This window comes from Microchirus variegatus (genome assembly GCF_963457635.1).
Source record: "Microchirus variegatus genome assembly, chromosome: 7".
Taxonomy (NCBI): Eukaryota; Metazoa; Chordata; class Actinopteri; order Pleuronectiformes; family Soleidae; genus Microchirus; species Microchirus variegatus.
In genome coordinates, this window is record NC_139808.1 from 10,977,755 (window position 1) to 11,003,155 (window position 25,401).

Here is a 25,401-nt window from a genome sequence, read left to right on the forward strand (position 1 = left end):
GAACAAGTAGACAATTGTGAGCATAAATAGTAACAGTTGAGTGAGAAAATACTCAGGATTACCAAGATTTCAAGCAGATTTTCAGGAGGATTTGCTGCTGCTGCCAACTATACTATGTCGTCCAAAATTTAACCAAAATAAAGTTATAAAATAACTACTTTTTGGGGGTAATTTCCACATTCTGTTACAGTACAGTATGTTGACTATTTGTGTTCCAACACCAAGCAACAACCACAGAACAACATTAACAGCTGACCTGTTTTAAACTCAGGAATATTTGTATAATATGTGAAATGTCAGTCAAATCCATATCAAATATTACTTTCTGCATACCAATGCGCAAATGTATGGGTGTCAACGTGCACTTCATTATACACATCATAAAAGTGTACATGCCCAGATTGCCTCCAGGTGTCCTTAAGCCTATTACCTGAGTTACAGCTGCATTAAGCCTGTCAAAGATAAAGCAGAGCACATTTATTATTTATTATTCATCATGGCAAACATCAAAGTGAAGAATCTGGCTATGAAATTAGTCAGTACTGCACTCTTAGAAATAAAAGTGCTAAGTAGAATTGTATAAGGTTCTTCGGCTTGTCCTCATATGAGAAGCCTTTTTGGATCCAGGAATAAACTTTTTTATAAAGGTTCCACTTGGAACACTTTTGGAGGGTTCCACCAAGAACCCTGGAACTATTAGTGTTACCAACAACCCTTGAAAAACCCTTTCTTCTGGAAAGGGTGGTTCCAGGTAGAACCTCAGCCCTTGTAGAAGGACCCTTTTGGATCCCTTATTTCTAAGAGTGTATCATAAAAGGTCATCTCGTCATTATTATATAAAATTATCTAATGTTTGACTTGTAAAACATAAAAAATCAACTTAACGTGAGATGTTCTTTATCCTAAATCTTGAAGAATAACAATATGCACTTTTGAATGGAAGGCGCTCAAATGTGACAGAACTTGTTTTGACTCGACTGGAGCTGGCCTCCAACGGCGCGAGAATTTGCTTGAACTTGCCAAAGGAGTCCTCAAAAAAACATGATGTGCCTTTTGCTAAAGGAGAAGACAAAACACATGAGGCAAACCTCACAAATGAAGTCTCTGTTGAGTCACAATCCGCTGGGTTCGAACACCGGGAGAGCAACAAAAGACTTGGCAGGTCATGAAGGGTGTCACTTGTAACACGTCGCTGCATGCGAGGACACATGAGGGCAGGGATGCCAGCTGCAGGAGATGCAAAGTGTTATGGTTACGCGCTCACTGTGGGAATGGAGCGCAATTAGCTTGTTATTAGATTGTGTAACACTTCCAGTTTGTGTAGCACGCCGTGGCTGTACAACATTACAGTAAATAATGTCTGTCTTCACTTGGAAATCAGAGGAGATGGAGTTGTATTTGTGTTCACACAGGAGTTGGTTTACAGGGATTACTTTTGAACTTCTCCACGCCAGCCAGACCTAAGACACTGAAACCTTTTGAGAGCAATAATCCTCCGGTGTCTGGTCTAGGTTTTTGCCATGTAAAAATAGACAATGCAAGTCCATGGGGGAATACATGTTTTCCCATTCTATTTAATGCCTTCTGCCATCTGTTTACAGGTATGTGCCCACCCATTGTAGATATGGGCAGCTTTCTGCCATGTGACCCCACTACTGGGCTTAAAAGCTTATGGCCAACAGAGAAGGGCACAGTATACAACTCCACATTGAGTCACGTCTGAGGTGAACATCGCACCACCTGGGTAAGTCTGTGCATTTTCCATTGCATGTTAATATTTATTAATAATAATTGTATTATCTCATCATAATGCAGTGGCGTGCCCTTCTCTGTCCAGGTGCTGCATTAAAAAAAAATAATCATGTCAGACACCGAAGATGCATATGAGTGAGTACATGCAGGTTTTCTGTAAAACGAGAATATTGATATTTTTAAGCGAATCAATCACAATTGTCTTTGTTTTTTTTTTGCATGTTTCTCTTTTTTTCAGGGACGAACGTAAGTCATACTATTCTTTCACTGAACACACGCTCTGTAGTGAACTGGCTGTACATTCATGCTGCTAGATCAAAACCCCGCTTCATCCCCTGCAGCGCAGAGAATTGCAAAGGAAACGCATGATTAACCCGCTTGAATGTATCAGAGATTTATTATCCCCTATAGGTTTGATTGCTTTTTAACTTTCAATGTGTGTGTACAGTGTGACGGAGAGGAGGATATTATTTGTATTGATGACACCAACAATATCTGTAAAGTAGAGAGAGAGAGCACTCTGAGAACACAAACCTCTGCCAAGGCCGCTCAGTTTCCTACAGGTCAGTTCACTGCCTGTAAAAAAAACAAAACAACCTGAATCTGTATTCGGATTATACCAAACAACATTTTCTTGACCTACATCCCCAGAAAATGTCATCTAAAGCTCAAAACTCAGTGGAAAACATAAACTCCTTGGCAGAGGTATACGGACGTACTATATCAATCCTAAAAAGCTGGTTGCATGTTTTTTTTCCTGCTACTTTGTTACCTGCTTTACACACTTGAGCCTTGTATTAAAGCATTGCTGGTTACTTAACACACTGCATCCGCTAAGCTCTTGGCTTCACCGCAGTGTACTGTATTTTTGGCATGCTGGTGCCACTGTAGAGGCAGCTGCTGTGCCTCAGCTTTTCTGCCAGACTGACCTTTGTGCGCTCAGCGAGTCCCTCTCTGCCCAAGGCTGAAGATAGTTAACCTTGAATAAACATCCCAGCGGATCTGTCCTTTCGATTCAAACGGTGCATCGGGTTGCCTTTGCCGAGATAAAGGGCCGTTCCTCTATTTCTGTCTCCTTTGTGAGGCCGTCTGTGCGGGCCCCTCTGTGCGGCCATGTTGTCCCCGCAGCCAAGCATCACCTGTCTTTCTGTGCAGAGTGGAGTCACTGTTAGAGACAAATGTAGGTCAGATTCTTAATAGAGAACCCTGGGGTAGACAGCGGTGAAAGCACAATGTCCACTTTCACTTTTATGCCCATTAAAGACCCGATATCTGCAGGTTGGCTTACGTTCTCTGCAGTGGAAACAAAAGATTGAGTTTCCCTCCCTCTGTGGTTGAAGGGACTAAAGATTTGGTGTCACTTTTTTTCTCGAGAGGCCCAACAAGGAAAGCGATAGTGGGAACAAAAAAAGAGCCCGTCAGTAAAAAACTACTGTGCAAAAGCCCTTCAGTGGAGGAATGCTGGTGGCTAAACCAGCATTAGATGCAAAAGATGCACAAAATCATTACAAAACAATATTTAATTACATTTAAAGGTGCATTATGTAATAAATCTAAAGCAACTGGCCATAAAATCCTCCTAATATGTCACAGAGACTCAGGAATAATGTTCATATAACAAACTGAACTCACCAACAACAACAGTACAACCAAAATATTTGCATTAAAAATATATTTTGCAGACTGCAAATCATGTTTATGGTTTGAAATCATGTTTTGGCATGTGGCGCCACCTACCGCCGTCTACCAATCATTGCAGTCAGTGGAGTCTCAGCTGCCGAGCAACCACGGGTTGCCAGTTACGTCAGAAAACGAAACCTAAAAGACCTCGGTATTTTGAATTTGAATGTAGTAACCGTTTTTGGCCACATTCTTACATATGGCACCTTTAAAACATTTTACATCCCCATTGCTACAAAATATTAATGTGGTGATGCAAGTAGATGACTAATTTACTGATTAAATGTTGAAAGGAAGAAGGAAACACTGAGTAAATCCTATTACTGACATACAACAAATTGCGTTTAGAGATTGTCTTGTTTTGAAGGGATCATCAGAACTGTCGCTAACCACATACTTGCTTTGCACAGAAGAGGAGGAGGAGGTGGAAGAGGTAGTAGAGGACGAGGAGGAGGAGGAGGTAGAAGGTAGTACTGCTTATGCTAATATGTGTACCCTGCTTGCATGTTAACTGTAAACAGATATCAGTCAAACAGTGTTTGTGAGCCTGTGGAATAATAACTGGGAAACCATGCACAGTATGTCCGTGACACTGGCGCTTCACAGTCTGGTTTCAGTCACATGTCACAGCGTTTTTTTTTTTTTTTTACATATACAGATACATATTTTCCTTCACACAGTGACAACAAGCCTGGAGGAGTAATGTCACACTCTCTTCAAAGCTGTGCATGTACCCTGTGATGAAAAGTGGGGAGTTTGCTGTAATAGTTGAAATTTCCATTTCAAGCTGTATAAGCTGTAGAAGATGCTCTTTGTTTCTTCAGGCCAGGGCTCAGAGGAAGTAAACATCTGTTATCTGTGATGTTATCTGTGGTGATGATAATCTCAAGCAACTTTCTCTGTCACTGCTCAAAACCACACCCATCCTCCCTGACAGGAGGTGGTCAACAAAACACTGCCTCATTCTTCTGAGCTCATCCTCCAGTTTCAGTGATACCTTCCTTTAAATGACAGACAAACAGGATGGCAGATGTGTGACACCTGTTTTGTTTGTTTCAAAACTCACTGAACCAGGAGGTATTTTTTTCAATTTATCATATCAATATCAATGCATCATAAAGTTTTTTTTTAAAACCCTTAATCTTACCGAGAATCACTCCACAAATGTTTTCTGCACGCAAAGCTCTTAAGTGCAGAACTTTTTGCAGTGGGTGTTAGGAAGGGTCATGACCTTTGACCTTTCGGGCTTGTGCCTCAAACCTGTCGAGAGCGTATCATTGTCTGCACATCTGCACACATGCTTCACTGACACCTGACCTTTCACTGGCTCTATTCTGTCAGCAGATGCAGGAGAGGAGAATGACGGAGGTATGGACAGATTATTTAACAAAAAATACAGATTATACCTGTGTTTGTGTGAATAATCATGTTGTCTATGTGTCTTTAAATTGACTTAAAAGCTGTACAATTTCATTTGTTCGTTTTGTGGACGTGCAGAAAAGCCCAAAATAAAGTAAGAAAAAAAAATGAATTGAAACTAAATCAGAGAGGCATTTTTAAATATATACTCCCAGTGATATTTGTAAATCCTCCGCAGGCCTGGTTTCGTCCCTGGCCTGGCAGCTCCAAAGATCCCAGAGGGAGAAAGAGTGGACTTTGATGTGAGTTTATCTCAAAGTTAGAACCTTTATTAAGCAGTTGCTTTGGACAACTCATTTGTCCGTCTTTTGCCGTCGTTTCAGGACATTCATCGAAAGCGAATGGAGAAGGACATGAACGAGCTCCACACTCTGATTGAAGCTCACTTCGAGAAGCGCAAGAAGGAGGAAGAAGAGCTCCTGAGCCTCACAGATCGCATTGTATGGTGCACAAATGACACATGCACTCATATATAATCATCAAGTGGTGGATGAAAAGATGAAAGATGGAAAAAATGATCTTTGTTTTCCTGCTGCAGGACAAACGCAGATCGGAGAGAGCAGAGCAGACGAAGATCCGAGCAGAGAGAGAAAGAGAGCGGCAGAACAGACTCGCTGTGAGTGAACTTTCTGGTCAGCATAGAGATGTGTGCTTTGTTTCGGACACTTTTCATGTTATTCATTAAAATCCTCCTCACGTAATTTGGACCACATAGTCATGTGATTGGCTCGTGGACCAGTTTGTCAAGCATCGACATGCCTGCCTGCAGAGATAACAGCGATAAGTAAGGGAATGAGTCAGTGACTGACAAAGGGCAGAGGAAGTGCAGCCAAAAAATTTTACACTTCCAGTACAGACAACAATTTGGAGCGTTTTGGTGGCGGAGCTTTCATGGGCGTGTCAATGGACGTACCAAGCGTAGCTTGTTATCAAGCGACTCGGTTTGTTTACACTGCCATGTTGGCAGGAAAAGTGAACAGTGCCAGTTTCAAGGTGTCAAGGAGTTCACTGCACACTTAAAATCCACCTTGCTCAAGCAATATATAATCGCAGAACTCCCTTATAACGCCCCCCTGGTGCTTTTCACGGGTATGGAAACAGACCTGCAGTAACGTCACATCTTCAACTTTCTGACATCTTTCCATCGTCCTGTAGTATTCTGTAGCTTTGAGCGTGTTTTATGGCAGTGATCTGCCGTCTCTCTGGATCTCTAATGTTCTGGTGAAACGTTTGAGTGTTTGTGCTATCCGTCCGCTTCGGCAAAGTTGCCCACCATATTGCCTGGTATAGAGGTTATACTGTATGTATCTATGGATTAGAACAGTGCCGTTTCCTGCCAAAATGGCGTCGCTTTTGTTCCAATTGTTGCACGATGGGATTGCATGACATCGGCTCTATTATTAGCTTCCATCCAAACAAACACGTTGTATCAAGCCGCTGTCGCTGACAGATTAATGGCCCTGTACTTTTTTCCCTCACCAGGAAGAGAAGGCGAGGAAAGAAGAGGATGAGGCCAGGAAGAAAGCAGATGATGATGCCAGGAAGAAGATGATTCTGTCCAATTTGAGCTTCACTGGATACAAAGTGATTTCTTTTTAATTTCTTCCCTGAAATTGACCTAATTCAGACTCAGACTGATAGGGGAACATGTTGTTCTGTACAACAGGGACACAGTAGTCAAACTCTGCCCTCTTCCTCTTGACTAGCAAACACAACCTGGAGCAAAGAAACAAACTGAGCGAGAGAAGAAGAAGAAGATCCTGAATGATCGACGCAAGGAGTTGAGCGTTGATCACTTAAGAGAGGACAAACTCAAGTAAGTCCCTAGTTTAACTTCTCGTGAAGACGAAAATGTCGTTGTTCTTTGCAATCTGAAGTCTTCTGAGCATTTTCATCTGCACTGAAACAGGGAAAAAGCTAAGGAGCTGTGGGAGAGGTTGCGTGAGCTGGAATCAGAGAAGTACGACCTTCAGTGTCAGAATAGCAAGCAGAAATATGAGGTAATATGTCATATATATACTGCATATGTCAGCACTATACAGTATATAGTCTGCATCAATCTCAAATAAACATATACACAAATGTCACATTCAATTTTGGGTGATATATTTGTATACAGTGCAGCGTTTCTGCACTATAGCATATTTCACACTTTGTTTTGAACCCATCTTTGCACAGGTCACCGTGCTAAGGAACCGGGTCTGTGATCATCAGAAAATGTAAGTGTGCAATATGACTATCATGATGCTTTATGGTCACTTTTGTAATACAGTTGTCTGACTTGAAGTGAATTGACATGATGTGACCAAGTGGCCAAGTGGGACTCAGACTAAACCACTGACTATATTAGGTCTGGACTAGAAAATAGAACAACACATGACAAGTGTTTTCACAAAGACTTGAGTATGTGTGTGACGTATGTGCACGTCGTCTCCAAGGAGAGACGGGCTTGTAATGGAGATGCACAGCTGAGCGAGCTCATACCTGGCATGTGATATCATCTGTGTGAATGTGCCTCACAATAAAACAGTGACCGACCCCCTGCTGCCATCCAAATCATGTCAATCCTTTCTCTGATCTGCAGCTTGTGTTACAGAGAGAGCTCAGTCTCTGAAAGCCTGGAATGAATATGCCTTTAATTCATATTTTTATGATATGAATATGAATATTTCTCTTTGTTTCGTTGGAGCTGACTGAACTAAATCTGTAGACATTCATGAAGTCATCGTTTGTATTCATGCATTCATATATTCACTCAGAGTCATACATGTACTGCAGGTGTCCAACGGTATAGCAACAGTCGATAAAGATAGCAGTCGATTGGTAGGAAATTCCCTTCCAACAGCAGCAGCTGTGCAAAGCTTACTGTGAGGCAGTGGTAGCCAAACGCAAGAATAGAGCCCCTTGTAAGGAGTCGAATAATAACAAGTTGTGAAATATAAATAAAAACTGGAGTAATTAAAATCCATAAAACACTTTTTTCTCTGCGTAATGATTACCGCATTACTGAACAAGCAGAGAAAAACAGCCCTTTTTGGAGTTGTGGTTCCTGATTGGATTAAGTGAAAAACACATCCGATATGTTTCCATTGATGTGAATCAGATTTAAAAAAAATATTCAGGGCTGTGTGGACACAGTAAAGGCCTTGTTTAGACTGCAGCACAATTTGGATTTTGTTTTTAGCATAAGCACATTTGATTTGTTTGACAGTCTGAACAGCTTAAAAAAACACATGTGAAACGATTTTCCAAAGCTGATTCAAACCACATTCTGATCGGATTTTTACACATCCGTTTCAGTCTGAAAGTCTCGGTCAATCAGGATTTCAAAGTGTCTTCAAACAATAACACCATCTAAGATGTAGATCCAGAGACGCATTAAATTATAAGGGCTACAGGTCCACATAACCATTCGGGACAGAAACAGGCAAAGATTTCTATCGTCCATTTTCTTTGTTTTGCTTAGACTACTTGTTTTTCCGTGGCGTTGCCTGTAACTACAGAAATCCATGTGGAAAACTAAACTAGACAATGTCAGTATGGACAGGACACATGCAGATTGGATCTGATCACTTGTGACGTATAATATGAACAGCTGATCAGGGAGATCAGATTCTGATTCGGGTAGGCTTACAAATCCAAGTTGGGCTGCAGTCTTAACGCGGCCTAATAGTCTATTCAAGTTCTCAAACCAGATCTGAGTCACTTCGGTCTGTTGTCATAGATCAGATCTACACGAGACGTGGTTGAAAACAAACTGAATCATATGGCTAATACAACAATAAAAGAAGAACAATAGTCTAAGGGACCCTTAAAGGTGCATTATATAATAAATCTAAAGCAACTGGACATAAAATCCTCCCACTATGTCACAGAGACTCAGGAATAATGTTCATATAACAAACTGAACTCGCCAACAACAACAGCAGAGCCAAAATATTTGCATAAAGAAAAATATTTGGCAGACTGCAAATCATGTTTATGTTTTGAAATCATGTTTTGGCATGTGGCGCCACCTACCGCCATCTACCAATCATTGCAGTCAGTAGAGTCTCAGCTGCCGAGCAACCACGGGTTGCCAGTTACGTCAGAAAATGAAACCTAAAAGACCTTGTTATTTTGAATTTGAATGTCGTAACCGTTTTTGGCCACATTCTTACATATGGCACCTTGTAGCTGTCTGAATATAGAGCTGTTCAACATGTATTTTAGCTTCGGTACTTTCATGTACAAAGTATAGGGTTCAAAACAATAATGCGATTTCAAAAGAAGAACATATGCAAGGTTCAGTGTGCAGTGTGCGCCGGCTGATGTGTGCTTTTATTCTCAGCTCAAAGGGCGCCAGGAGCAAACGTGGTCTGAGGAAGTAACATTGGATATAAACAAGAGGAAAAGTGGCTTCATCTGGCATCAGTGAATTCTCATATGTATACAATGTAATACTTGAACATGCAATAAAAAGTTACAGTTCTGAAAATATTATACGATGCTCTTAAGTAAATTGCCTATGAAAGGGTGTCCAGGTAGATTTCTGATCAAAAACAATGTGGTGCATCTGTGTGCAATGTTTTTTTTAGCTTCTTTAGGGAGAAGGGATGAATCCAGAATTCCTAGTCCAACACTGAATGTATCACTTGAAATATGCAAAGTGATGTGGAAATTAATCTTGTGTGTTGGACTCTGAGATAACAAAGAATAAAAACAATTAATTTAACAAACCAGGTGTGCTCTCTTTCTCTTCGGTTTTTAGGTACTTGAAATAGCTAAACAACAACACACAAAGCTGGGAGAGGTTAAATTTAACATACTTCTGTGGATTGGTGCCCAATAAGCAGCTGTCACAAAAAGTATAGCCCGGGATTGGGGATGCTGCTGGGGCTGTCATCAGCTCCCCCTGGGTCAGCTAATGTGACATGGGTATGAGAGGTTGGGTGTTGAGGGTGCTGGTACATTCTCTACTGGAGGATGGTGCACCATGCCCAGGACACACACAACAATGGAAACATGAATACTGTGGCCTTTCTACAGCTCTTACGATATGAGCTACTCACATTATCATCTTTAACACGACAATTATTTCGTAGACTGTGCACGCCTGCTTTATTTTTCACTCGCTGCCAAAGCAGCTCGACTCTGGTGCGTCATGAAAGGTCAGGATTTGGTTGTGCAAGTTTTTTGGTTGAAGCAGTTTCTGCTAACCAGAATGGCAAACTGCAAGGCCAATCATCCATCCATCCATTATCTAGCGCTTTATCCTCCTGTGGAGGGTCGCAGGGGGGGGGGGGGGGGGTGCTGTGCCAATCTCAGCTGACATAGGGCGATAGGCGGGGTACACCCTGGACAGTTCTCCAGTCCATCACGGGGCCACACATAGAGACGAACTACCATTCACTCTCACATTCAAACCTACGGTCAATTTAGAGGCCCTTGTTCCAACCGGGGTTTCAAACCTGGGTGTTCTTGCTGCAAAGGCAAGAGTGCTAACCACTACGCGAAACAAGCGGGCAAGCACGCAAGTAACAGTCACACCAACACTGACGGTGAAGATGAAACCTTTTTGAAAGGTTGGCAGAAGTATAAAGGCTACACCTTAATTCTTTGCCAAAACATTATGAGATCAGTTTTCTTTAACGGATTGGCAGTTTCACGTCATTTTCTTATGCCACTTTATGCTGGAGACACCTACCAGTTTCGGTCATAAATCCGTCAAATTAAATAAATCTGGTTAAACTCTCCACCATAACCCAAGAACTCTCGTGGCTGTAGAGTAGACGGTGTGGTTGTTGAACTGCAGCGTTCCAAAGTTCAAATCTGCTTACTGATAATTCACAGATAAAGCAGCCGTCACGCCTGGTTCTAATCACTGCGTCTTGGGCTGCAGAAAAAAAAAATTAATTACGAGGGTGGAGTTAACTGAATTTGAAACATGTGTGGCTCATCTGCCTCCAAGCATTTCAAACATAACAGCCAAAATCTGAATGGGTGTGACAAAATGCGAGCGAGTGACAAAACTATGGTGACAACCGACTGATCCAAATGCCAAACTTATTGGTGGAGGGATGGGCCGTAAATCAGTGAGGGACTCATTAAATATCAATTCAAATCAGGTCAAAGGGGCTGAACAGGGTAGAGTAGAATCACTACAGAAAATGGTTAATTTTGAGTTATAGCATTTTGGAATTGCCAAAGCTTCTCTCATAAGATGATCACAGACAGATGCACATGATTCATACACAGCAGACGACCCGAGGTATCTCTAAAAACTCTCTGTTGATAGTGAAACTCTTTTTACTTACTGACCTGTATGGACAGAAAATAAGTGTCAGATTTCCCTAAGACTGAAAACAATGTGAGTCTATACTGTAGAGGAGGTGCAGAATTCTAGTTCTCTCTTCAGCCTCTTTCACACTGACGTTAGCAGGAAATGTTAAGATGATTTGTTCTGCCTTGTGGTTTTTCTTTTTCCCACCCATGTTACATATTTGTGAATTGCAACATCATAAATGTGCCGGAAACAAAACAAGTTCACTCACTCACTCACTCACCGTCTACTGCTTTATCCTCCATGTGAGGTCCAAGGGGAAGCTGGAGTCGATCCCAGCTCACGTAGGCTAAAAGGCAGGGTTCACCCTGAACAGGCTGCCAGTCCAAAACAGAGCTAACCAATACAAACAACCATTCAGTCTCACGCCTACCTAGTATTAACCTCTGAATATTTTTGGACAGTGTGTACCTAGAGAGATCCCACACACACACGCATGTACACGGGGAAAACGCCACAAAGGGCTAGCAACAACAAAGCGCTAGCAACAATTCCGCCATGTTAGCACACAAAATAAGCTGGAGATAATGTTGGGGGTGATTACTATATTGCATTTTTTGCTTCGGTCTCTCTTTAAATGGATTGTTTGAATAGTCTGATTGATGAAATTAAAGTGCTTTGAAAGAACCGCTACAAACTTTAATGCTAAAGGCTATGCTCACAGCTACGCTAGTGGCAGGAGGATGAATGTTGCATGAGGAAATGAGTGTGTTCACTTGGGTCCTTAGTTTTCCACTTATCAAAGTACCATAGTTGATAAATACCCTTTTGTATCTGTGAATGCTGATTAATAATCCCTGGTGGTGAAAAACACAGATTAAAGTGGTATTTTAGTGGTAGTTTAACTTGGTAGAAATTACAATTTAAAAAAAACACATTTTGCTCAGTTTTTTTTACTAGAGAGGTTTTAAAATATATTTTAAAACTCTTCTGGTCAAGCCCCAGCTGTACTTTTAGTGTCCACATGACAATATTTTTATTTGTCATTATCTGAATTAACCGACCTTTGTTTCTATTTCAAATAAAATTTTCTTGTCTTTGAGTAGCACTCCATTTAAGAAGAGTAAAATAAAATAAAACTATTATTATTATTATAATTATTATTATTATGATAGACTTTCATCAGCTTTATTGACACATTTTGGCATATACATTTTTAACAATTACACGCATATGAAAATACATACACCACCGAAAAGACGTAACATGTAAACACACATCACTGCTTAAGACGATAACTCTTACAAACTCTCCAAAGACAAATGCTCCATTTTTTACATTTTACATTGTCAAATACAATCTTATGTCACGATATTAAAACTGGAATTTCAGTGCAAAAATAAACTGTTAACCCTCATGTTTTTCCTTTTTTTTTTATCAAATAAAGCAAGCAAATGGTCCCTTATTACACAATGCAGACACAGACACATATTCCTTAAAAACGTACTAAAGCAAATCTGCCGGAAAGGCAAAAATCTCATCTTATTTTTTTTCCGACAAACAAAGTCACCGAACAGCATATACAGGTTTGTGTAATCATCTGTTGATGTTTATATGGATTCGTAGATTTAAAAAAAAAAAATGTCTGCAAGTCCTTGTGAAATGAAAAAGGATGCTGCTCAGCCTCTGTGCCTCTACGTCGCGTCAATGTGCAGAAACCTTGCAGGAGAGTTTCTCCTCCGTCTGTCGTCAGTTAAAGCCGCAGCATTAATCGACCACTTGAATCGACCTTAGTGCCGACGCGGTGGCGTCATTTATGAACGAGGACTTAGTCATCCCTTGCTGCGGGACAGATAAAGGTTAATGAGACTTTCACTTCTGTAACTTCACCTTGCACCAACAAATTATCACGTTCAAATGTGCATTTTTCAAGTGTGAAAATGCATCATGCAAAGTCCTGCAAGTGTTACTTAAAACCTGAGCGGCGAGATTCCTTGGCCGTGCAATTAAGTATCTGCTTCACGCTCACTGGGGCATTTTCGAACCTAATCCTCTCAACTTTATCCCTCTGTTTCTCACAAATACCAGAGGAAGGTGTGGACTTTTAGTTGAAGGAAAAAAAAACAAAAAAAACAGAGGACACACCCAAACCCTGACAGATCTTGGCACTCAGGATTAAACTGCAAAACTGCAACTTACCTTTTTCAGAAAGCTTTGTAAATCCTTTTCTGACCACAGGTTGTGAAGGAGCAGGGATGCAGCCTTGCTGGATTTGGGGAAATAGCTGAAGAGGAGAGACAATGATAAATAATAGATCAGTATGGACTTGTGGAAACCAAACAGGGTGCTAACCACATTCCCAAGTGAGTCACAGGTTTTTCCCCACATCTCATATTATTGTATCTATTGGTCTAAATGCATATGCAGGCACATTCTCTTCCTCTCTCTCTGCACACAAACAAACAAACCTACTTGTTTTGGCTGAGATCATTCAGTGACTTTATCACGTTGCTTTTTAACAGCTGTTTGCCCATCTCAGGCTCCTTCATCAGCAGGCAGTTGGCAGCCTGACAGGTCATGGACAAAGTGTCATCAGACTCATTCCCTCCCTTGGTGCCGCCACCGATGATGTCCAGCAGCTCGGGGAGAGCTTTACGAGCTTCAGTAACACGGAAAGACAAAACCCACAGACTGTTTAACACGTAGTATGCACATGTTAAACCACACCAACAACTTCATCGTGCCTGCTTCTTGCTGCCGATTTGGGCGGATTGAACCTTTAAAACTTGAAGTATTTTTAGACAAAGTAGTATTTTTATGAATAAACCTTTAAACCTTGGAGAGAGACTCGCAAGCCCATCCCTGTTCCCAGCACCTTTTTCTAACTGTCCAAAACCGGTGAAAAACAGAGAAAACGGCGTGTTTTAAAGTTGTCATATTTCAAGAATGGTTGATGATAGAGATTCAAGATTTGGTTTCTGAGCGTCAGGAGGCTTTCAGGAGCTCCCACACAAATTTGTGAAAAACAGGAGTTAATTGACAGAGAAATTACAGTTTTAAAATCAGCCTCGTCTTCATTTTTTTTTTTTTTTAAACTCCAAAGCAGAGTTTTGACATGGGGGTCAATGGGAGGTTTGACCAGAACTCTCTCTGTGCTCTGGGTGATTTTAAGAAAAACTGCGGACGCGGAACAATAACAATGGATGCTTTCTCTGCAGTGCAAACCCATGAGGACTCTAGGGGAGTTCTCAGTGGTGTGCATTGCTGAGCAGGCACTCTAATAATGGAGTTCTGGGTAATGACACCAAAACTGGTCAGTGGAAAAGCTTGCAACAGTTGTTTTCACTGCAACCGATGACCCCACTCCCTCCTTTCGGCCCAATTTTCAAAGCTGTGCCCTAAGAAAATGTGGCATGAATGCATTAGAAGTTGGCATGTTGTGGTGAAATGTCACTCTGACAATTTGGCTGACATTTCACCACAACATGCCAACTTCTAATGCATTCAGGTCATTGGTAGCTTTTGATGTGTGCACTGGGTTACAACTAAAACACAAAAAGTGGATACTTTACCTATGGTATTGTGAAGGTTCGGGTTCTTGGTCAAGTTTCCTACCAAAGCCACGATGTTCTTCTGTAAGTTAACTTTGTTTGACTTCAAAAGGGGACTGATAACCTGCATGCCATTCAGCTTCTGCACAATGGTCTGGCTCATGACCTTGGATACCTGGGGTTAAAAAAAACAAATGTAAATCATTTTTCTTCAAAAGGGCGAACATTTACAACGATGGTGTCACGGAACAATATCCTCACTCACGATGCCTTCATGTGCGGTGAGGTTGTGCAGCGCTCCACAACAGGCTTCCTGTGTGTCAGACTGCTGGCTCGAGTCGAGCAAATTCAAGTAGCTCTGCATAGTCTTGGAGTGGAAGAGCAAGCCAGCTCCGCTCGGCTGAGAATCCTCAACGACCGGGAAGTCGAAGCGATGCTGGGTGAGAAAGATCGCGATCAACATCAGCTGTATTGGTCAAATGGTTGACCTTGTGTAGCACGTTATCGTGTTTGAATCCTTAATGTTATTTTGCATGTTGCACTTATGACTAAAGCAGCTTTTATGTTCAAAACCAGGTGGTAAAAGATTAATCCAAATGTAAAATCTGCCAAGAACAACAACACACATGCATGGTGCTACGTCTTGAACCAACAGCAAAGCAGTGCAACTAGTTTCATGCAGTACGTAATCTATATTTTTTTTTTCCCACAAGCACATTGTTCCTCATCTGAAAACGCATTGACGTGTTGACATGTCGCTACACTGAGAAATTGGAAGAACAGCTGCGTGATTGATGAACCTGCTCTAAAATCAACTGTACAATCCATTATTGTTATTTTAAGCGCAGCACAGCACGGTAACATCTGATCACAAAAGTGGGCGCTCAGCGTCTTTTTTTTGACACATACCTGCTCATGACACTGAAAATTAAAATAATTTCCTCTCAAGAGAAGTGTTAATTGTCACTAGCTGGAAAATCCAGCAGAGCAAATGGCAAAAGTGCAGTTTAACGTTTTCAAAGAACACGCCAGCGATTAATTATAAAAGACTGCGCACGGCCCTTTGAAACCACCTGAAGCAGCTGTCTTTTATTTTTCCATTCTTGAATGAAGTGAGGATTTAGAGACTCCCTAATAACACATGCTTTAAAACAAGTGCTCACAATATCAAAGCAGACCATACTATACCATCAAAGCCTTATAAATGCTATAGTGTTGAGGTAAAGGATTAACAACACTAACAGATTATGTCTAGACAAACTGGCAGGCGATGTCTAGACAAAGTGACAGTGAGCAATGAGCTGCAATACGTGAAATGATCTTCATCATTTCTTCGGCGCACACCTCTTGCTCCGAAGACTTGTTCTGTGGACTGAAGCAGCCGATGGGGCCGTTGTCGCTGTGGCTGTTGCTCCTGTCCACCGTCCTGGCCAAAGTCGTGATTCTGCTGAACAGAGCTGGAGCCTCGGCCTCCAGCTGGAAAGTCAGGTTGTGCAGGATGCACACGCAGTTTTCGACAGACTGTTTCAGCAGGAAGGAACGACACAAACGATAACATTAAAAAAAAAAAACGATTATAAGACAGAGAGGGAGTGGCAGTCGTAAAACGATGTCTATCAATGTGTTTTCATTGTGGTGCAGCCCATGGCAAAGCGGCAAAGGGAACTTTAATCGCTGGGTAGCCAATCCCCATTGTTCCATCATTGTTAATTGGACACTCTAAATTGATCCCAGCTATGGGGACACATCCAGAACCTAAGGCCGGATAAACAGGAGGGTAGAAGGGCACCCGGCGTAAACTCATGTAATGTACCGATTGGATAGCTTTATAGCCTATTGTGCAGGTGTTGTGCAGGTTGATAATTACTGTAAAATATGATGTTTTAAGTTAATTTGCTATGGGTTTGCTGTGAAATTAAAACATTTTAATGCAGCACACTGTATAATATTACTGTAAGCCTTTGCAGCCTGCTTCACAAAGAGCTTTCATGGCCTCACTAGTTAGCTGTAGGCAACTAGAGCAAGCAAGGAGTGAAGAAGCCTCTTGGATAATAGGTGAAAAGTCTTCAAACTTAACTCAAGCGAGTCCAGTCGCCCAACGACTAACTACTGAAGATGACCTGGATGATCGAGAACCTTCACAGACATTATTTCAGTGTTCCACGTGTAGGAGCAAGGTGAATGATGGGTAAAGTAAAAGAGGATTAAACTGATTAAGTATAGATTTTTTTTACCTTATCGTCTGGGTTTCCCGCTTCCACACAGTCTTTGACATAACCGACCAAAGAGTCGACCAAACCCCGAGACTTTCTCATCACCTGTCTGTTGTTTTGCTTTGCGCTGCTGAGGTTTCTGATGAAAAATAAAAAAAAAGGTGTAATGATTTCAGGCACTGCACTGGGTTTGTTTATTGCCCCCAAAGGAAAACGGAGCAAAGATTTCATCTTTGTGATCTTGTTTGATATGAGTTACACCATAGCCAACAATCACAGCTTTTGTCTACAGTAAATGAAACAGGAAGTCACTCGGATGTTTCCATCACAACCGCATGTTTGCTGGCAATGCGAGATAAGATGTTACCACCTGTCACTGTGGTTTCATTGATGTTGGCATTAACTTTAATGCCTTCTTTCATGCTTTTCTTTCTTTCTTTCTCTGACCTTAGAAATCCGGTGGAGTTGTAGAAGACTTCGGGATCGTGGCTGTTGGTGTTGTAAGGCAGAATCACGCGCTCCATGACGACAGGCAGCGCGCTCTTTAGCAGGTCTGGCTTCAGATCGTCTGCGGAGGACAAGTTCCACAGAAGACCTGCAGAAAATGGGGGGGGGGAAAAACAACACCAACAACAACAACAGCGATGAGCTCAGCAAACCCAACAGCTGCTCAGTTACTAAGTAAATATTTAAGCGCGTAATCGTCGTGTTGAATTGTACCCGTGAGCTGCTTCTGTATCTCCACAGAGTCTGTTCGTTGGAGCAGAGCCACAGTCTCCTCGATGCCGCCGCTCTGATGTATCGCCTCCTTGCCCTTGGGACTTTTGAAGGACAGGTTACGGAGGGCGGCCGAGGCGGTGTGGCTCACTTGCGAGTTGTGGCTGCGCAGCAGAGCCACCAGAGGAGAGATCCCCTTCAGCTTTAACACCTGTGAAACATACAGGAAAAGGCACAGCTTAGCACAGCTTGGCAACACGAGGATTTACCGCAAAACCCGACCACAGATGAATGTTCATGCCTGCCATTAAACATCTGATCCGAGTACATGCTGTACAGCACATGTGGACGCATCCAAGAAACATTGAGATCAGATTACTCACACTTCAACACTTTCAGCGCTGCTCCAGACCTCATATTAATTAATCAGTGAGTACCTGAATGTCCCTTGGGCGAGAATGAATGACAAGCTGTCTACTCAGCTGGAATAAGAGGACGTACATACTTTGTGGCAAATTAACACAAGTCACTCAAACCATGGGGGGTTGTTTCATCTGTGGTTTCCAGAAAAATCTTAAATAAATATAACACAACAGCAATTTCCTGGAATAAGCCAAAGTTGGCTGCCTCCCAACAGTCAAAAACCTTCATTTGTAAATAAAGACAGGCCGATCAGACGTTTGCAGCTTGGATAGTCGTTTACCACATTAACAGTGTATAGAGTGTATTTCTGATTCATTTAATGTTACATTCATTGAAAAAAGGTGATTTTCCTTCAAAAATAAGGACATTTCTAAGTGACCCCAAACGTTTGAACAGTAGTGTATGTGTCTTAGAGGTGACAATGTAAGTATGCAAACTGCAAACACGCAAAAGTCCGGTTGGCCCAAACATGTTTTTGCCTCAGGGAGCCCTGAACAGGTTCATCCAGCTTTAAGTCAGGGATCAGGAGAAGGTCATAGAGTATATTTAATGAAGAAACTAACTAACTTCTTTAAGTTGTTAGTGAGCAGCTCCTATTTGGTGACTGCTGCAAAGACGCGGCAGAGGTAAGACGCTGGTGTCTTTCTTGGACAGCCAGTGTGTTTCATTATATTGTGCCACTCCTACGACCGAAATCATACCCCTGCATGTTCATGTGACTGGTGTGTGTTTCCAGACATGAGTGCTGAATGTTTAAAAAAATTAAGCAGCAGGAGAATCAAGTCTGCGGTCTGTAAACACAGTCAGCATTCTCCGCAAAACTGTGTCCTGGTAGCCAAGAGAACAACAAAGCAGAGCGAGGATCGTGTGTCATTTTAAAAAAAGAAAATGTCATGCAAACAACACGAGACAATTCATCTATTCAAATTCTCAAACTTGCATTGGAGTATATTAAATATCCAATGCATAGAACTTAAGATTATCTATGAGCAGCAATTTATTTAAAAAAAGAAAAACCTAACAAACTATTTAAACTGATGCTGACGCAAGAGCAGCAGAGTTGATTGATGACAGGTTCTCATGATCAGCTCTAACCTTTGGATTTGGACTGAGAGGTTGAGTTCAGAAGCTAATGATGGATTTCTTTTTAAAGGATTCATAATATACCCCGTTTCTCCAAGTTAACCTAGTTCCCTGGTGTCCTAATGAACATGTCTGTGACATGCTTTGGTCTAAATACCATACGGATGAAGCGCCACAGCAGTTCAATCACTCTGCCAAATCAGCCCTGTTCAGAACACTCTGTTTTGAGTTCCTGTCTCTTTAAATGCAAATGAGACACAGTAAACTACGTCAGCGTCACTGAGGCTCCGGCAGCTTACAGCAGTTAGCATTTGGAAAAAGCGATCATTTGCAGACTCTAGCCGGCACATTGACGTCATATGTAAAACTGGACAGATAAATCCTCTGAGGTTGGAAGTTTGTGTAGAACTCTGTGCTGCACTGTGGAGCCAAGAATAGAACACTTCGTAGACTTCCGCTCTTCTGGATACGATTGCCCTCCCCTGCACTCTCACGTTTTTTTAGGGACAAAGCGGAGCTCCGCGAGACACAAATTCACAATGAGTGCGGAAGTCAACATTGCGTGTTTTATTTCCTGTACTTAGACTGAGGAGGACCACAAAAACATGACTGAGACATCTTTTTTCACACTTTGCTAACTGATAGGACCTCCAGAGTCCCAAATATCAGTATTCAAAATGAGTAAAAAGTTGATTTTGCAGAATATTTCCCCTTTATCACAGTCAGATAATTGTTCAGCCCTAAACACCATTCAAAATCGAATCATTTTCGACATAATGAAAAGTCTTGTCCAAATTGTTCGTCTACATCAGTTCTACCCTTTGGGGGTTTTGGGTTATAAGATGAAAAAACAAACAAACAAACAAAGTACCTCCTCCTTTGCCCCGTCGTCAATGAAAGTGTTGTGCTGGATGTAGGATGCGCCGCAGTGCTGATAGGTCTCATTGCTGCTGGAGAGACACTCCACAGCCTCCTTCATAGTGTCTACAACACTACTGGTCCCATTCGTCCTGAAGGGAGGAAAAAAAAAAAAGTGTTATCTACAGGATACTTCAATTTCCCCAAGGGGATGAATAACGTCCGTCTGCTCGTTTGCTGACACTCACCCATCGTCTCTCTTTGTTTGCTTTGGAGGCATTTTGGATCTGTGTCCATCTGTTTCACTGTATTTGACCTGGGAGGTTGATTTGGAGGTGATGAAACCATTCGAAGTGTTCTGAGCGGGACCTTTGGACGGAGTGACAAACATACTGCTGGGCCTCTCCGTCTTCTGGGTCACTCTGCTGGAGAGGAATCTCTGCATCGCGACGGAGCGTTTCGGCGCCGGCACCGAGCGATGCCGGACCAAATCGGGCTCGCTGCGGCTGGGCTTCGAGTTTTGAGTGGGGGCAAAACCCATCTCGTACTGATGGGTAGAAGACACAAAATTCCTCTTAGCAGTGGATTCCTTGGCGATGTTGACGACCTGCTGTTTCATGTTCTTCTCAAGGGCGAACTGCAGAGCCAAGAGACACATGGGTTTTTAATGAAAGAAAGTGTTGTTTTTCTCTCTCTCTCTCTCTCTCTCTCTCTCGAAGGCTTATTTTGACAGCAACGGAGCAAAAGAGTTACTGACACTGGAGTTGGCAGTGGAAAATGAATATTTGATTGAGTTTGATATAATGCCTGTTACATAAATGCCTGGCTGCTAACAAGGGAGCAGAGAGAAAACAGATTTCTGACACTCGAAGTGACTGGAAAACATGTTTTTGAGAGAGAGCTGGGAGAAAAGTTTGAGTCCCTCTTTCTGGTTAGCAGTAAACTGATAAAAAAAAAAAAAAGCGAAATAATAAAGCAATTAGAGCTGCAACTAACGATTATTTTTTTTTTTTTTATGTAATCGATTAATCTGACGATTATTTTCTCGATTAATCCATGAATCCTTTGGTCAAAGAAACCAAGAAAATATTCACATTTAAGAAGCTAAAACAATCAGAAATCTTGTTTTAATCATGAAAATAAAAAAAAAACGATTATTATCGGGTTTTTGCAGTTATCTGGTTATTCAAGTGCTCATGTAAACGGAATAAACAGATATTCATTATCGCTTTATTGCCGTTATCGTTTCACACACCTAGTAGGTTTCTGTCAATATTCGCATTTCCTACAGACAAGTATACACCTTAAACCATTGGCTCTCAAAGTGCGGCCCGCGGGCCAATGGCGGCCCGCAGAAACATTTCTGGCGGCCCGCAATGAATTACAGTCGATAGTTTTAACCCAGGAGCTACGAAGCTTGTTAAATATTTATTGGACATTACTGGATACAGACCAAAATAAAGTGTGAACTGTAGAACTGCAATCTGGTCATTAGAATTATTACAAATGGGATTTCTTTCCCTTTTTTTTCCTTTGGCGGCCCTCAGTTAACATTGGGTTCCTAAATTGGCCCTCAGGCATCAAAACCCCTGCCTTAAACGGTTTATTCCAGTTATTCGATCATTGCAAGTAATCTTTTTTTTTTTTTTTTTAGTCTGCATGTAAACACGCTCACTGTCGTAAAGGATATAGGTATTCTTATTTTCCCTGCGTCATAATAAGCACACCTGTGTGGAAAACACACGATAAACACCGGCTGAATGCCACTCCACTAATAACTGCTTTAGATGTGAAGTAATGCTGTAAGTTAAGTTGTAATTTTCCCCCTATTAGGCGAGATAATAGTATGTGAAACTAATTGCCCTTTTCCTGTCAACGTTTTATTATGACATGTTCAAAACGTATCTATTCACTCTAGCCTTCAATTAGCTCTTTTTATTCCACCCTGTTGAGTTTTATTTGGATTTTTGAGTTTATTTTTAAATTAAAACAGGGTTTTTAACCTCTTGACTAAAGCCTTTTCCTATTTTATCGCATGCTGCGAATGTATTTTAGCGTTTTTATTTGCAGCTTTTGTTTTATTTCAAAGATTTTGACTTTAGACCTCTTTCCTTTTCATTCCACCCTGTGTTTTTGTTCCCTGTTATTGTCCAGCACTATGAGCTGTAATTATTGTATGAAAGGTGCTTACACATTTGTCTATTTCTGCTCCAGTGCCTCATCATCGTCTCTATAACAACACTGTGACGGTAATAATAATAATAATGCACCAGCACTGCTACTAAAACGCAGACAAGCGTCATATCTCACCGTTTTATTGAGGCCATTCCCAAAGAAAACGCTTCCATTAGACACGTTCAACTGAGACTTCACAGGCTCCATAAACACAGGCTCGTACAAAGGACCTGAGGACAAATGAGCTGTTATCAATGACACGTAGAGGAAATAGCTGAGATCAATGCCGCAAACTGATTACCTCAGATAATGTATTACATAAGTTATTTATTTAGATAGTGGGCAACTAAGTGTTATCTAAATCTATAACAGTAGGTCTGTGCTCTGAAGAACGTCCAACTTTGAAACTGGAAACAATCTTTTTTTTTTTTTGAGTTCATTCCAAACTCGTAAACGACTTCATAAAACCAGGCTTGTAAACACTGTAACGTAAGGTAGGCGGTGTCTTGTTCAATAAACCAATCAAGGTCATGTGTCGTTTGGAAAAATGCCAACAACGTCACCTGACGACTAAAAAAATTATTTATGAACTTTTACATAACACATTTATGCAGAGTCATTTCAAAGACATAATCCGCCAAAGTGTGTATACAGCAAATACTGTCGTACTACAGCTCAAACATGACTCGGCTAAAATGCTTTTGCTGACTTTTATTTTTTTTCAGTCTGTGCATGCAACATACGATTTGGAAAGCATCTGTTTTTTTTTATTTTTATGTCCAATATCCGACCCAGTATCAGACCGATACTGATTCCCATCCCTAATTTAGTCTAGAAGAAATTAAATTACAAAACTTGAACTCCAAGATCTCCAATTTTTTTACAGATTTTCCTTATTTTATAATATTATATAATAATATAATTAACATTTATAATTCATGTGGGACATTTTCTATGGAAGCCCGTTTCTGCCACAAAAACTGCCAGGTACAAATGTCAAAATTATGAGATTTAAAGTCAAAATTATGAGATACAAAGTCATAATTATGGGATAAAAAGTGAAAATGATGAGATACTATCTCATAACTATGAGATGCAAAGTCATATTTATGAGAAATGAAGTCGTAATTTTGAGATTTAAAGACGTAATTTTTAGATTTTAAATCATAACTATGAGATAAAAAGTCGTAATTTTTAGATTTTCAAAATTCGACTTTTCATCTCATAGCCTAATTATGACTTAAAATCTCAGCATTTTGACTTTCAATCTCACAATTTCGACTTTTTAATCTCATAATTATGACTTTTTATGTGATAATTTTGACTTTTTGTCTCATAATTCTGAGTTTCCTATCTCATAATTTTGACATTTAATCACATAATTATGGCTTTAAATCTCAAAATTACGACTTCATTTCTCATAACTATAACTTTCTATCTCATAATTTTGACTTTTAATCTCAAAATTACGAAATAATTTCTCATAATTTTGACTTCTAAACTCATAATTATGACTTTAAATCTCAAAATTATGACTAAAAATCGCAAAATTACGACTTCATTTTTCATAATTATGACTTTCTATCTCACAATTTTGACTTGGTATCTACCAACCCCCCCCCCCCCTCCCCCCTCCCCCCCAGTGGCGGAAACGGACTTCCATAAATGTTTAGCTTAGTTAAACCAGACAAACTTATTAACTATCTCTTAACTCCCACTGAAACAACCACAAAGTGTTTGTTAAGAGAAAAAAAAAACATCCAGTGAACGGCAGGTTTTTTCTCCCCTCTGAGGTGACGTCAGAGGACGGTTCCTTACTTGTGGGGGTCATTGATGTCGATGCGCTCCTGCTGCTGCTGGACTGTCTCGACCTCGTCCTCCGGATCGTCTGCACTTGCTCCAGCACGCGCTGCTGTCCGGACTTGCACTGGTGCGCGGACGGCACCGCCAGAGACGTGTCGTCCACATTTCCGATGGAAATGACGGATTTCAGCGGATCCTGAGTCGTCATTGTTTTTGTGCGGGAGGTCGACGAGCGGAGAGTGGCGACTGTGTGTCTATGTGTGTGTTTGTGTGTGTGTGTGTAGTTATTAAATCGTACCTTGCCCTGCCCTGAACTATTAGACCGCGCCCATGAACACACTCACACACACACACACACACACACAATAGACGTTTGAGACACAGTGGTGAACTCTGCGCACTTTCTCTCACTATCAGCTGCTGATCTCGTGTCAGTCAGTGCGGCAGGTGAAACTGTCACACAGCAGCACAGGCAAACAGGAAGTTAACTTCTAAACTTTATTTAAAACAAGGCAAACGCAAACATAACACACTGTAAATAACTGGGACAACCCTGAGCTCCATGGGAAATCAAGTCAGTTTTAGTTGTAGAGTACCAAATCACAAAGGAATTTAACTAATTGACTAATTCTTTTAAAGTTAAAGGTGCATTATGTAATAAAGGAACAATAAAGGAACTGGCCATAAAATCCTCCTAATATGTCACAGAGACTCAGGAATCATGTTCATGTAACAAACTGAACTCACCAACAACAACAGTACAGCCAAAATATTTGCATTAAAAAAAATATTTTGCAGACTGCAAATCATATTTATGTTTTGAAATCATGTTTTGGCATGTGGCGCCACCTACCGCCGTCTACCAATCATTGCAGTCAGTAGAGTCTCAGCTGCCGAGCAACCACGGGTTGCCAGTTACGTCAGAAAAACGAAACCTTAAAGACCTTGCTATTTTGAATTTGAGTGTAGTAACCGTTTTTGGCCACACTCTTACATATGGCACCTTTATACTTACAGTTATCAATCGTCTTGGCCAGTAGCTTGCACAGATAGGGGACATGGGAGGCAATGACCCCCCCTGGTGCCCTAAAGGACAAACAGGCAGCACGCTAGTGCCCTCTTGAGTCACAATACACACTAAAGTTCCCTCTAGAAGTGTTAAAAACGTTACCTTACGGGTAATATGTGGCATCTAAAGCAAAATATACATGTTGAAAAAAATGGATCGTTTCTAAAGCCTTTCTGCATGGAGTTTGCATGTTCTCCCTGTGTGTACGTGTGGGTTTCTCCAGGTTCCTCCCACAGTCCAAAAACATGCAATATAGGAATTGGGTAAATTAGGCACTCTAAATTAACCATAGCGCGTGAATGTGGGAGTGAGAGTGAATGGGTGTTTGTATATGTTGGCCCTGTGATGGACTGGTGAACTATCCAGGGTGTGAGGGTGTCAGCTGAGATTGGCACA

General features: G+C 41.2%; 2 protein-coding genes across 3 annotated transcripts; one reads left to right on the forward strand and one right to left on the reverse strand.

The window, feature by feature from the left end:
- Positions 1-1,634: 1,634 nt before the first annotated feature.
- On the forward strand, positions 1,635-9,569 carry tnnt2b (troponin T type 2b (cardiac)). Of its 2 annotated transcripts, XM_083892988.1 has the most exons (12): positions 1,635-1,744; positions 1,838-1,901; positions 4,783-4,800; positions 4,930-4,945; positions 5,030-5,093; positions 5,175-5,291; positions 5,390-5,467; positions 6,334-6,435; positions 6,558-6,667; positions 6,761-6,851; positions 7,030-7,070; positions 9,182-9,569. In XM_083892988.1, the coding sequence occupies exons 6-12, from the start codon at positions 5,193-5,195 to the stop codon at positions 9,219-9,221; spliced, it is 561 nt and encodes a 186-aa protein (XP_083749114.1). In that variant the 5' UTR covers positions 1,635-1,744; positions 1,838-1,901; positions 4,783-4,800; positions 4,930-4,945; positions 5,030-5,093; positions 5,175-5,192; the 3' UTR covers positions 9,222-9,569. The 2 variants fall into 2 exon arrangements, with proteins under 2 accessions (XP_083749114.1, XP_083749115.1); XM_083892989.1 differs by lacking the exons at positions 1,635-1,744; positions 1,838-1,901 and having other exon boundaries at positions 4,780-4,800.
- Positions 9,570-12,368: 2,799 nt separating this feature from the next.
- pkp1b (plakophilin 1b) lies at positions 12,369-24,191 on the reverse strand. Its single transcript, XM_083892381.1, has 13 exons — positions 23,952-24,191; positions 22,269-22,363; positions 20,207-20,595; positions 19,972-20,110; positions 17,598-17,805; positions 17,325-17,472; positions 16,899-17,016; positions 16,009-16,185; positions 14,930-15,100; positions 14,686-14,839; positions 13,586-13,772; positions 13,313-13,397; positions 12,369-12,955 (listed from the first exon to the last, which is right to left on the reverse strand). Exons 1-13 carry the CDS (start codon positions 24,142-24,144, stop codon positions 12,881-12,883), a joined length of 2,139 nt encoding a protein of 712 aa, XP_083748507.1. The 5' UTR covers positions 24,145-24,191; the 3' UTR covers positions 12,369-12,880.
- Between the last annotated feature and the right edge of the window lie 1,210 nt (positions 24,192-25,401).

What these genes read in the sequence shown, in the direction of transcription:
- tnnt2b (XM_083892988.1), top strand. Translation starts at nt 5,193, where the DNA reads ATGGAGAAGGACATGAACGAGCTCCACACTCTGATTGAAGCTCACTTC. An exon ending in TTAAGAGAGGACAAACTCAA is followed by an intron (nt 6,668 to 6,760) that starts GTAAGTCCCTAG and finishes GCACTGAAACAG; the next exon opens with GGAAAAAGCTAAGGAGCTGT. An exon ending in ATAGCAAGCAGAAATATGAG is followed by an intron (nt 6,852 to 7,029) that starts GTAATATGTCAT and finishes ATCTTTGCACAG; the next exon opens with GTCACCGTGCTAAGGAACCG.
- pkp1b (XM_083892381.1), bottom strand. Translation starts at nt 24,144, where the DNA reads ATGACGACTCAGGATCCGCTGAAATCCGTCATTTCCATCGGAAATGTG. An exon ending in GGAATGGCCTCAATAAAACG is followed by an intron (nt 20,596 to 22,268) that starts GTGAGATATGAC and finishes TTGGCTCTGCAG; the next exon opens with TTCGCCCTTGAGAAGAACAT. An exon ending in CGGGAAACCCAGACGATAAG is followed by an intron (nt 16,186 to 16,898) that starts GTAAAAAAAATC and finishes CTGCTGAAACAG; the next exon opens with TCTGTCGAAAACTGCGTGTG.